This window comes from Teleopsis dalmanni, chromosome 2, assembly GCF_002237135.1.
Source record: "Teleopsis dalmanni isolate 2A chromosome 2, ASM223713v2, whole genome shotgun sequence".
NCBI classification, from domain to species: domain Eukaryota; kingdom Metazoa; phylum Arthropoda; class Insecta; order Diptera; family Diopsidae; genus Teleopsis; species Teleopsis dalmanni.
The window spans coordinates 18,614,056-18,627,960 of record NC_051847.1 but is presented as its reverse complement, the minus strand read 5'-3'; the positions used below and the strand labels follow the sequence as shown (position 1 = coordinate 18,627,960).

Below are 13,905 nucleotides of genomic sequence, written 5' to 3'. Positions count from 1 at the left end.
CTACTCTGCATTTAGTGGTATCAAAAAGGATAGGTTGAAAAAAAAATGACAATGTCTCTGGTGATTACTATCGAGTTCATTTTAAACATGTAGAGATATGAAAAAACCATCACACTGAAAAAATGCAACGAACAATATGGATAAACCCATTTTGGTAGAATGAAATTGGTATATTCTACCACAGATCCGAACATATTCGGTTAACTTTGATCCGCAAGATAACTTGTTCTGGTTGATGAGTAATGCAATAGACGAACAACGATTTAAAAAGTTTTTAATTTTGAAGAATTCGGAGAATGATTACTGAACTGGATTGTTTCCAAAGATGAAGGACTTTTTGAGTACAGAGGTTGTATATTATTTGCATAGTGAAATTAAGCAGTGGTTTATCCTAAGCAATACTTTGATTGAGTTTTTTTCTAACATTTTATAATATTAATAAACACAAATGTCTTAATTATTAAGTCGGATATAAAAATTATACTCATTACAAAGTCGAGAAACATTATAGGATTAGTGTTGTATTATGAGATTGTTCAGCTGCAAGATTAATCACTTCAAGACAGTTTTGATATAGAGCGCTGTTCAATCTGCAGTTGTTAAATGAACTTAATTAATTATTATTATCAGATATTGCTCTTGAAATCATTTTAATTACTTAATTTTTTATAAATTCTTCAATATTTATAAAAAAAAAGCGCGAAATAAACAAAACAAAAAAAAGATCAAAATTCCTTACTAATGTAACGATGTATATTATAGTGTAGTTTTACTAAATCTAGTTCCCTTAATCTCTCAGTTTACGCAGTTTACACTAATCTAATAGAAAAAGTAATTTATTTATTATTATTTTAGCATTAACTAAATAATATTTTTATAACCATGCAATTTAATTTTAAATAACTACATAACTCTATATAAAGCAACCAAAATTGTGTATTTAAGAAAAATTCAAACTTTCAATAAAAAAGAGACATAGTTTTCATTAATCTGGCAATACCACAGCACACTTGAAACTTAACTCAATAGACAGAAATCTTATGTTTCCCAATAGATCGATCCGAAATTACTTACCGAACCGAACTGAGTACTCGTATAAACCTTTTCTGAATATATCACCAGCAGTGTAAGCTTTAGAATAGCTTACACCCAAATCTTTCGTAAAGTTCAAAGTGCGAAAGCTTATAAAAAAAATAACAGACTGTAAGGATTTAAGTTTCTTGCTCGTTGAATCGTTCAATATTAGAAAGTAATTCGTAGAAGTGTCTTCTACCTGTGGAGAGAATACGAGTACTCTGTGAACACAATTTTTCTATAATTTAAATATTGCAAAAGTTTTTGGAACAAAGTCTCATTTGAAGTACTTATTTCTATTAAATTTATCTCTTTACAAAATAAGTTTTTGAATTTATTTTATGCATAAAACTCTTTACAATGTTAAATTTAATTTATCACCTCAATAAATCGTGCTCACATGTCGAATGTCTTTGGTATAAGTCTTTTGAAATCGTTATCAGCATTTACATATATAGCATGGATTGATAAGTTTTATTAAAAAAAAAAGCTTTCGAAAACAATCTTGATAGCAGTTGGGGTTAAACTGCACAATAAAATTTATGCTATTACCTGTGTTTCACAATATATTTGAACTTGTTGACAAGAAAATTTATTCAGTAAGTTGCCGTTTATTCTCGCAGTAGGTCGCTTTAAAGCATAACTAACAGAAAATGTCGAATATTGTTCTTTACGGTACTGATCTTAGTCCCCCAGTTAGGGCTTGCTTGTTGACGCTCAAAGCTTTGGATCTACCATTCGAATATAAAATTGTAGACCTCAAGAGTGGAGAGCACTATGGTGAAGAGTTCACTAAACGCAATCCACAACACACAGTGCCACTGCTTAACGATGGTGACGCTTGGATTTGGGATTCGCATGCAATTTGCGCCTACCTGGTGGATAAGTACGGCAAAGATGACTCACTTTATCCAAAGGATTTACTTAAACGTGCTGTAGTAAATCAACGTATGTTCTTCGAAGCTAGTATACTCTTTATGTCGTTGCGTAACGCTTCAAGACCGATGTGGCTTAATAAACATACAGTGCTGCTCAAGGAAAAATTAGATAATATCAAAGAAGGTTATGGAGTAATGGAAGACTTCTTGAAAGGTAATAACTATGCAACTGGCAACACCTTGACAATTGCCGATTTTTCTTGTGTGTCAACTTTATCAACACTACGTGCTTTTATTGATATTGACGCGAATAAATATCCGAATATGCATGCTTGGCTACAACGTGTGTCACAGTTGCCATACTATGAGGAAGCGAACGGTAAAGGTTCGAGTCAATATGAGGCCTTCATTAAGCACGCTATGAGTAATACACTTTGGTAAAAATACATTTAAAATTATATTTAAATTGTTTTTATTGTGGTACAAAATAAAGAAACAAAAGTACATATAATTTTTTTGATTTATAGATTTTTTATTTGAGATTATAAATATACAAATAAAACAAAAAATTTGATTAGAAAATTTAATCTAAAATTATATTAAACAACGTGTTTATCTTTATGAAAACATAAGTTTCTTCTCTTTGAAATCGAGATTTGATCATATTATCTATTATGTCTGTAACGGTTTATTTAGAGTGTTTGAAGCGAAAAATGTATATAAATATAGTGTATGAGTCATCATTCTTTAGAGAGAATTATGGTGCTGATTATATTTTAAGCTCTAGTATAAAATTAAACGTTGTGGGTTTAAAAGTATAATTAAGATTAAGTTAAGTAAGAATTCATTTCGAGTTCTTACTAAAGAGTCTTCTTAAGAAGACAGAGCCTGTTATTTGCTTTATTTAGATTGTTTATATATGAATATATAATTACGAAATATATTTATATTATATATTAAATGTAACATAATGACATATATACATATGTAACATATACAATTATACTAAATTTCAAAATATGTTATTAAAATATGATTGATATAGATGTAATTTTATAATATATATTCTTTAATGTATTATATTATTTATATCTGTTATATTAATTCTCATTGATCATTAATTATCTTTTAATGGTTTTAACACAAACGTAATCAGTTAACATATAAATGTTCCAGTAGATCGTATATAACAGTATTCTGAATGACGCATTCGTAAAAACTTAAAACTAATATAATTTTAAAAAGATGGTCACTCTAAAAAGCATTTGTTAAGCAATCAGTGGTAAAGCAGAAAGCTTTGGGATTTCAATTTGTTTATAAAATTATTTTACTAGCTTAGATAGTCTTATGGCTACACATCCGTACTCGTACTTATTAAATTTACGCTATAGTACAAATTTTTTTGTAATTTTTTCAATTTAATTAGCAAACCCTTAAGAATAAATAATAAGATTTTTGTTAAAACACTAATTTGGCACAAATTGAAACGCAACAATCAGCTGGAGTAGCCAACTTTGCTGCACCTAAAGAGTCAATATCCATTTTTCGCTACTGGAAGATTAAAAATACTTCACATCCTTTTCTTACCTGTTTCCGACCTGTTAGAGCACCTCATCCTTTAATATTAGGTCAAGTTTATAGACTTCTTAGGTTGATTCTCTTTTACTGGATTAGGCCAATCATGCCTTTGCAACGTTGTGCTTATATTGACTATTGACTACTTCGGTTTTTATACTTTTCTTGGCGATCTCTCTGGCGTTGTAATCTCTCATTGTAAATAGAGCACAATTTAAACTAAAATGGACTAAGTAATCAGTTTAATGCAACACAAATTGTATTTTTAATAATTTTTTTTTCTTCCCACATTGCCATTATGATACTATGCTAGTGAATTTATCTCAGGAAGGTTGCATATTAAATTCTGAGGTTAAAAGTCAAGTTATCATCATGTACGTGCTTATCCTGAATTGAATAATTTCCCGACCACATACTTGACATTGCGTGCGTACTAGAAAAATACAATCTTTCGGACGAAAGAAATGTTAGCGGGATAATGGTTCCTTTATCTAAATAGATGAAAAAGTATTTACTCTTTTTTATACAGTTGTAAGGATATTAAATTATAAATAGTTGAAGTTTGAAAAACTCAACTAGTGATCGGAGGCAGAACAATGCTCTGATACAGAACAATAGCAATCCAGATGTGGAAATCATTGTTCAACTTGAGGTATATCGTACGGAAGAGGACATAAAATATGTAGAGTAAAATAAAAATTAACTGATAAAAATATACTTACTATTTTATACATTTTTGACTTAATATTCTATCATTTCGAAAATTGAATTTAAACATATTTTTTTTTTCTGTTTAAATAATATTAAAAATTTTGCTGATTTGACTCGGTTAAGAAATACCTCCTCAACCAAACATAGAAACTAATTTCTACTAAATATACAACAAAATATTTAAAATAAAATATACAACACAGTTTTACCTGCAATAAGGTGATACCAAATGTTCAAAGGAGCTTTTGAAGTGTGGTTTAGTTAGGAATTCTCGAAACATAATACTCGCATTATAATGTCTATTAAATATAACTACACACACTAACATAGAGTTTAAATGTGTAAATAATATTAAATTTAATATGCTATTATATTTATTCTATTTAAAAAAAATATATAACAATAATAATAACTATAGTTAGATACTATGTTTCTATTTCCTAGTTTTTAAGCAATAATATGTATATAAATTCTATTAAACAGAATATATCTATATAACTTAAACAGCCATTCAATTTAATGTAGCGCATTTAGTTTCATTTACACACACACACACAAAATTTATCAGTTAAAAGCTCAGTGCAGATTAACTTTTAAAGGAAAAGTTTTTAGATCATTTTGTCAGTCATAAACAAAACTTGTACTCATTAGGTACAAATTTAAAGTAAATATTTAAAAAAAAAATTAAAAAAAACCAAAACTAAAATGTCAAAAATAGTGCTTTATGGTGTCGACATAAGTCCTCCAGTTAGAGCTTGTCTTTTAACATTGAAGGCGTTGGATGTTCCATTTGAATACAAAATCGTAAATCTTGCCAAGGGTGAACATCTTACCGAGGAGTTTCTGAAAAAGAATCCACAGCATGCTGTCCCAGTCTTGGAAGACAATGGTAGATATATATCGGACTCACATGCCATCTGTAGTTATTTAGTTGATACATATGGAAAGAATGATAAGCTTTATCCAAAGGATTTATATCAACGCGCAATTGTAAATCAACGTTTATATTTTGATGCAAGCGTTTTATATTTCGCTCTACGAAAGGCGGTACTTCCTATGTGGCTCGAAAACTCGAATTTTGTGCCCAAAGCAACAATAAAGAATATTTTGGAATGTTATGATTTAACGGAAACTTTCTTAAAAAATCAACAGTATATTACTGGTGATAGCTTAACCATTGCGGATTTCTCATGTTTGACAACAGTTTCTTCTTTAAATGGCATCGTTGAATTGGATAAGAAGAAGTATCCAAAAACATTGGATTGGATAGATCGTTTATCTAAATTACCTTATTATGAGGAGGGTAATGGAAAAGGACTCAGGGAATATGTTGCTATTTTAAAAGCCGGATTAACTGTATTTGAAGCGTAAAATATTAAAAAAATTGTAATTGATTTTGACAACAAGTAAGAGCTAATAAAGAAGGACTTAGTGAATATGCTCATATTTTAAAAGTCAGATTAGCCGAATTCAAAATGTAAGCTATATATATAATTATCTTTGAAAATAAATTTGATACAATAAAAAAAAAAATAATATATTTTTATTAAGAAATTTTTACTAACTACAAGACATCGATTGTAAGATTTAAGAAATCTTGAAGGCTTAACAAAGGAATTCATGAATACGAGATAAAATCCATAGTTCTATTATAAGTCCATTTTCAAGTTCTTCTTATATATGAATTAACAGTTTTTCAGCTGAATATATCTACCAAACTAAAACTGCTACTTATTTAAGTGTAGCGCATAAGTGGTGTTTACACACACGCTCGTTTGTACATACTCGAAATTAAGTAAAATTTATTCAACAAAAGCTCAGTACAGCTTCATTTGAAATCATAAATTTAAAATCTTTTCGTTAGTTATAAACAGAACTTGTACTCAATCAGTTCACATACAGAATTGTATAGATATTCTTGTTAAAATGTCAAGAGTAGTGCTTTATGGTGCCGATATAAGTCCACCAGTAAGGACTTGCCTTTTAACGCTAAAGGCGTTGAATATTCCATTTGAATACAAGTTCGTAGATATTGTTGCGCGAGAACATTTTAGCGAGGAGTTCATTAAAAAGAACCCACAACATACTGTACCACTTTTGGAGGATAATGGTAAATATATATGGGACTCGCACGCTATCTGTAGTTATTTAGTAGACAAGTATGGACAGAATGATAAACTCTATCCAAAGGATTTATATCAACGTGCTATTGTAAATCAACGTTTATATTTTGATGCAAGTATTTTATATATGGCACTACGAAATGTGGTACTTCCTATGTGGCGCGAAAATTCAAATTTTGTGCCCAAAGACAAAATAATGAATATTTTGGAGTGTTATAATTTAACGGAGACTTTCCTCGAAAACCGACAGTATATTGCCGGTGACAGTTTAACCATTGCAGATTTCGGGTGTTTGGCCACAGTTTCTTCATTAAATGGCATCATTGAATTGGATAAAGAAAAATACCCAAAAACTTTGGAATGGATAGAGCGTTTATCGAAGCTACCTTATTATGAGGAGGGTAATGGAAAAGGACTCAGAGAATATGTTGCTATTCTAAAATCGAGATTAACCGAATTTGAAATGTAAAATATTTGAGATAGTCGGTGTTTGTTTTAAAATCAAAATAAACAGTGAAAATATTACAGGAACAGTTGTATTTGATATTTTTTTTCAAGATTTTAAATATTTTTTTTTAAAAGATTTGAAATTTTAGAAAAGTATTTGTTGCATTTAAAAACTATGTTAGTTATATTAAAGTATGTTAAAAATAAATTGCAATATATAAAATTGTTTCAGTATTTTTATTTAAAATTAATTTAAATTCTTTTAAGTATCAGAGATCTTCGATGGAAATGTTTTAAGAAATAAATCAATGTATATTTACAATTAATCAATATCTATGTCTATAGTCAGAATTACAAACGAAACGGCTTCACTGTGCAAGAGATCGATTCTTCGCCGGCCTGACAGAATTAACTAAAGTAGATATATTGGATTTCCTTAATTTTATCTAGAAAATCAAAAGGTTTAACTAGTGGTTATTTTGGAAACAATGGTTAGTTTAGCTCGCCTCTTGGTTCACATCAATCCACCTAAACTTAAACTAATCTAGTGTCAATCAGCTAATGTTTTCCTAGAACTTATAGGAACTATTTACATATATATCTTCTCTCCTTTATTTAAATAATAATAATTTAGATTTTTGGGGAAGAATACTTGTGCGGATACTTTTATTGCCAATTTGGTAGTCCTCGATAAAAACGATTCTGGCCAACTTTAAGCAAGATGAAGAATACCTTATCTTCGGTTAGAACTCTTATAGTACAAAAAATCAATTAATGATATAGTGCTTTGCTCGTTGGCAATTAGATACACCTTGACGAAATCTATTCTGGTCTATGTTAAGGAAGAGAAAGAATACGTTTTCTTCTGTTTAAAATCTTACAGTATGTGGTATGTTAAAGTTCACATTACTTTGCTTCATTGGGGGCCTATATTCTAACTTTAGTTTAGATTCTTGTTAAATTTGCTTCTTGAAATTATTTTCACAGAGCGTTTTCGAATATAAACAAATAAATGTGTTAATTTCTTTAAATATTGTACCATATATTGATTCTAAATAATATCTGACGTTCAGTTAAATTTATAGCAATGAGAGAACATAAATCTTATTTTGTATTAAATCTCCGAATATCTTACCATTGACTTATTTAACACTGACAAGTGTAGAAATCATTAAGTGAAGTCTATATTTCTACATAGAAATAAAGTTTACAGATTTTAAACTATATGGTATAGCATAAAATCAAGAGAAACAAGAGATATAGCAGAGCATAAATATAGCATAAAATCAAGAGAAACAAGAGAGTTTTCATACTTGGGCAAGTAAACTTCAACATAATGGACAGGCGCTCCTTAGAGATGTTTTTAGGATTTTAGTTTGATTCAATCTTTATTGATACACCAATCTTCTTAACCAAAACCTATGTTGTAGTTTGGTTTATGAGATATATGATAAAAAGGGCCTGTCGATTGTATCGAATTAATGTTTAGATATTTGTTGAAGTTATTATATTTTTAGTTTATAAGTTTTATTTTTAGTTTCATTAAAAATTCTAAACGATTTTGAACTTTATCAAGGGTCATCGCGAATAACATATCACTTGAAAGTCTCTCCATAGCAATATGAACATATACCCCCCATTGTATGACTTGCTATTTTTCTATTTTTTTTTTATTATTTTCAAACATTAAATTAAAGAAATCAGAATAATAGATTAAATAGATTGTCATAGCTTTGCTTATTTAAATTTAATAAAAATATTTTATATATGCTATATGATTTATGTCAATTTGCGACCGAAGAGTACAATTGATAACTTTTAGTTTGCGTGGAAACAATGATTTGCAATTTTCAACTTTAAGTACGATTTAATCAGATTTGTGGTATTTCAATTGTGATGAAATAATTTAATAAAATAAATAAATGAAAAAAATTATTGCTTTAAAGCAGCCGCCAACCTCAAAAAGTCGAAGTAAATGTTATGCATAAAATCTGTACTGTAATCATAGATAAGCAATAGGCGATATAAAAAATATATTTCTGTATTATATATTATGTTTATTCATATATGTGATATAAATACATCATAGGGCAGATATTAAATTAATTTACCACACCCCTGAGATGTAGAGGGCCCTGAAAAAAGAGAGGTTCTGACAGCAGAAATCTTCAAGATGAAACTTATATCTATTATGTTTGTTCATATATGTGAAATAAATATACCATAGGGCAGATATAAAATGAATTTACCATACCCCTGAGATGTAGTGGGCCCTGAAAAAAGGGAGGTTCTGACAGCAGAAATCTTTAAGATGAAACATATATCTATTATGTTTGTTCATATATGTGAAATAAATATACCATAAGGCAGATATAAAATTAATTCACCATACCCCTGAGATGTAAAAGGTCCCTGAAAAAAGAGATAGTTTGAAGCACCGGTATTGACGTACATTTGAAGGCCATATGTCCAATTTGGTTTAAGAAGAATTTAATATTAAGAAGAACTTTATATTCTAAGCTTAACGCGAATTGACTATTTAAAAGAGAATTTAGCTTAGCAACTCAAGTATTGATTTTGATTGTTTTTGCTTTTATATGCTCACACTACGCTAGTCTTCTATCTAAATGCATCCTAACGTAGGTGACATTATCTTTTGCTATAGTATGCTATACTAATGCTATAGTTGACATTGAGGTATATGAACGGTATTTATTGTAATTGCTTCAACAACCGTGTGTTATGTTATTTTAAAACAAAAAGTAGCAAACTTTTTCTCTGTACTCTCCGTACCCGTTCTTATAAATCTTACAATTTTAATAATAATAAGCCACTTTGATAAATTGAATATAAATTGAAAATTTACAAAATGAATATATATAAAATTTGAATAATGTTTGTACTTATAGCGATCTAAAGGTTCAAAGTATATTCCTTTTAAAGTGCTACATCTATCTGTTTAAACCCATTAACGTCGAGCAATAGAATATTATATCTCTAATCTTACTCAGACTAAGACTATGATTATTAATAACTTTTGGGAAATCGTTTGGTTTCATACCAAAATGTACGTGAGCCGATATTACTAGACTAATATAATGGAAGTATAATTTCAAAATGGTAGATGCTTTTGTACTCTCTAATGCCACAAAATGCCTCTGGGACAATGTTAACAGGACAATGTGCAGTTGGGAATCCAATAATCAATCTATATATAAAAGTATTTAAATTGTAAATTATTTTCATTGTTCATTTGAATGAGTTGTTTGGGGTGCGTTAAACGTATTCTGTTTGATAATTTCCTCACAATTGTTTGATTAACTTCAGTCTCGTGCCCGACAACTATCAGTTTATTTGTATTGTTCAATTCAGATAAGAGATTGTATAATTACCTGACTGTTCTAATACATATATAGTAATACTGACCCTTCAATAACTTGTATTAAAAACTTCAATTTGCTTAGTTAGGTTTAACATGAGTACGTGGACAGAAGTATCGGCTAGTCCGTTTTTAAGTTTAGGTGCATCCATAGACCCATTCCTTTAATGGTTGCACAAAGCATCTGTTTTTTTATTCACTTTTTTTAGGGTACATTGTATTTTTCTAGAAAAGACAAATAAATATATTTTATGTGCTTTTGTCTAAGTACTTGTCTAAGTACTTTTAAGAAAAGTAAAGTAAAAAATTGTAGTAATTAAGTTTTAGGGAAATAATTGTATGAATATCATACCATAGATATATATGGGTGAAATTAAATTTGTTAACTCATTTTTAATTGCAATTTAAATGTTTTTGATGTCATCAATGTACGGAAGGGACTATAATTTAAATATGTTTGTAATTTATGGCCCTATTTTTGTCTTCAATACGTTCATAAACTTAAAAAATTGCTGGTCATCATTATTACTCATTAGTGTTTAGGTAAGTTTATCAAGTTGCTTTGCTAGTATAAAACACTTGAAAAGTATTGATTATTTTAGCCACGCGATCTAAAAGCTAAACTTTTTTCAACATTTATTCTAATATTTCATAATTCGAAGTCAAAAGCTGTTTTTTGTTTTTTTGTTCTATAAATTTACACTTTTACATATATTGCGGTTATCTATAAATATTGACTTGAATTTAATCGCGTATGTAACATGATAACTTGGCTACCACTCTGCTCTCACCAGGTTTGATAAAAATAATTGATAATATTTTACTCAGCATGTGGTATGCTTTCCATTTCATTAATTATATTTATTTTTATTTAATTTTGATGTATTAAATAATAGTTATACCCTAAACTCATTGCTTTCAAATCACAATATTATGAAGAGAAATAATTATATTTATTATACTTTGTATATATATTATACAATGAATTCGCTTGAATTGTCACCCAATATTTATTATAAATGTTTTTTTAGAGTTCTATAAATTTACAAAACCCCAAAATCGGATTCATGGTTTGGGCAACGAATTCAAAATCATCAAATATTAACGACTATATTTATAAAAATTATTAATTAAATTTTTTTTGAATATGAATTATATGAGAACCACCCTGATAGCATGATGCATGTGTGCTAGAACTACAGAACACAGGGTTTTGATTGAAATCCGCTTAATCCGTTCCAAAAGTAAAGTCCTGAGGATATAGCAAGCACTATAAGTTTATCATTAACCAATTATATTTCATATTGTATTTATTATTTTTAATGGCAGAATATGATTTATCAATGCTTGTTGTGTGACTGGTACTCCCTACATTTCAGAGGGAGTGTTAAGTCTTCAAGCTTTTCCTTTTGGTATATGACTGCACTCAGGGCCTCCTACGGTGACTGTGTTTGATTGAATAGGAATAAAATTGGTACTCTTTTTGTTAACATAGCCAAATATTTATGTACAATATAGCTAATTTTTTATCATCTCTATAGTGTGACATATAATCTCTAAGACCTGTATTTCGGTCATTTTTATTAGTTTAATAGACTTTTATAATCTCTCGAAATAATACCTTTCTTTAGATAAGCATATTTTTCAGTGGCATATATAAGCTTAAATTCGTTATGAATGTTCAGTAATATAAATCTAAGAAATTCTGTGAAGTAAAATAGATTAAAATAGAACACAAAGAACTCAGGAGCCAAGATATAAACAGAAAAAACTTTTATAAATATTTATGTAATAAAAAATAACAAATGTAATTTTATACTTTAATAGCAGAAACCACATTTATTTTCCATAATAAATCATAGAAAATCTGTTTTAGTGCAAAACGTTTTTGATTTCAAAATGTATACTATATACTTTACTCTAAAAATAAAGGAACATCTATTGACTTCTAAAAACAATATTCTACAATAATTGAATAAAAATGTTGACTAATACATTCGGTTCAGAGGTATAATAGTATCTACTAGTTACTTTAACTAAGCACAATGCCTAACATAGGAAAATCCAAGTACATACTATGAATATTCGGTTCTGGTTATACTTGAACCTATACAATATTATGAATCCAATATTATATCGGTACAATACCACAGAATAAAATTTATTTATACTCTTACATAAATTACAAGACAATTTTTTTATAAAAAAAATAGTATATGTTAGTTCCTTAGAGTTTAATTGCTTCAGATCTTTCACTCTTTTCTGTGGGTGGGCACTTGTATATATAATATATGTCTTACTCGAGATGTGTAGATTTTAATATATTTTAACTGCCTCTATGAAAGAAGATGGCAAGAAACCAAGAAAAAACAGAAACATTTTCGAAGGTCCCAGGAAGGTCTCCCTGATAAAGAGGTATGGTGTTTTAGTTGGTAAGAGTCTGGCACACCGGTATCATGACGATGGTATGATAGGTTTCACATGCCTTACCGTAACAAACAAAAAAATAGGTGAAAGAGGGTAACTTATTAACTAATAGTCAAAATGACAAAAAATGTTTAGCATATTTCTTATGAAAGTTAGTATATAAGCTAATATAAATTTGAGAGTATTTTTGACAGGAAGCTTACTATATTTATATTCTTTGTCTACCAAGTGAAATGTTTGTCTAGTGTCACATCCAAATAGTTATAAATGACGTTCTATTTTAAGTTGATATTTAATAGTATTAGATTTAGGTAGAGTTGTCGTTTAATAAAGAATTTTATGTTATATGACAAGATATCAATTTCGAATAGAAAATGGTAGAGTTTTCGTGTAATAAAAATCTACAAAATATAGGACCCAAAGTTGTACAACCCAGCTGCTTTTTATAGATATTAATTAATCTAATAACAATTATACATAAGTGTTTTAAATTGAAAATTTCTCTCGATATCTGACAATTCACAAAATCAATTGTCACTGTTTACACATCTTTAATCTGTATATAATTATCGAGTTATTCACATGACAGTTGAGATTATATATATTGATAAATTTTATAGCCCGGCAATAAATTTGTTATAAGTAAACATAAAAAGGTGTCAGAATGAGTAATACCATAAGAAATCGTTTAATATTTTGTAGAAATACTAATTAAAGACTAATAGTCAAATAAATGTAGCTTCTCGCATATATTTGGTAGATAAAAATCGTAAAGCTCTACTGTGTTGAGAAAATCAGACACTGCGAAAACTGTTAGTGGGGAACGACCAGTAACTACGTGCGTAAGTAATTACATATATTTTGGTCTATCGTACTCCACATCTCGTGCCATGACAGCGAATATTTGTACACGAAAAATTCTATAATTAAACAATTTTCACAAGAGAATAATAATTAAAGCTCCAATAAAAATGGTTTCACAAAAAGCTTACGACTGAGTATAAAATAAACAATTACCATATAATTTATTTTAGAAATAAGTTAGTTCGCTGCAAGTGAAAATTAAATTTTATTACAAGTAAAATGAGCTCGAAATTAATACTTTATGGTGTCTATATGAGTCCACCGGTGCGTGCCGTACTCCTCACACTAAAGGCTCTAGAACTAGACTATGAATTCAAGGAAATCAACGTAGCTGCTGGTGAGCACTTGCAACCAGAATATTTGCAGAAAAATCCACAACACACTATGCCACTTCTTGAAGATGATGGAAAATATATATGGGACTCGC

At 28.8% G+C, this 13,905-nt stretch overlaps 3 protein-coding genes across 3 annotated transcripts; all 3 read left to right on the top strand.

The window, feature by feature from the left end:
* Positions 1 to 1,585: 1,585 nt before the first annotated feature.
* On the top strand, positions 1,586 to 2,446 carry LOC119680833 (glutathione S-transferase 1-like). Its single transcript, XM_038093828.1, has one exon. The coding sequence runs from the start codon at positions 1,728 to 1,730 to the stop codon at positions 2,391 to 2,393; it is 666 nt and encodes a 221-aa protein (XP_037949756.1). The 5' UTR covers positions 1,586 to 1,727; the 3' UTR covers positions 2,394 to 2,446.
* Positions 2,447 to 4,854: 2,408 nt separating this feature from the next.
* On the top strand, positions 4,855 to 5,753 carry LOC119679647 (glutathione S-transferase 1-like). The gene has a single exon (XM_038092115.1). It carries the CDS (start codon positions 4,944 to 4,946, stop codon positions 5,607 to 5,609), a length of 666 nt encoding a protein of 221 aa, XP_037948043.1. The 5' UTR covers positions 4,855 to 4,943; the 3' UTR covers positions 5,610 to 5,753.
* A 286-nt stretch (positions 5,754 to 6,039) lies between these two features.
* On the top strand, positions 6,040 to 6,919 carry LOC119680912 (glutathione S-transferase 1-like). The gene has a single exon (XM_038093933.1). It carries the CDS (start codon positions 6,165 to 6,167, stop codon positions 6,828 to 6,830), a length of 666 nt encoding a protein of 221 aa, XP_037949861.1. The 5' UTR covers positions 6,040 to 6,164; the 3' UTR covers positions 6,831 to 6,919.
* The last annotated feature ends 6,986 nt before the right edge of the window (positions 6,920 to 13,905 follow it).

Bases quoted from the DNA above. Each gene is read 5' to 3' on its own strand.
- LOC119680833 (XM_038093828.1), top strand. From the start codon at position 1,728: ATGTCGAATATTGTTCTTTACGGTACTGATCTTAGTCCCCCAGTTAGG.
- LOC119679647 (XM_038092115.1), top strand. From the start codon at position 4,944: ATGTCAAAAATAGTGCTTTATGGTGTCGACATAAGTCCTCCAGTTAGA.
- LOC119680912 (XM_038093933.1), top strand. From the start codon at position 6,165: ATGTCAAGAGTAGTGCTTTATGGTGCCGATATAAGTCCACCAGTAAGG.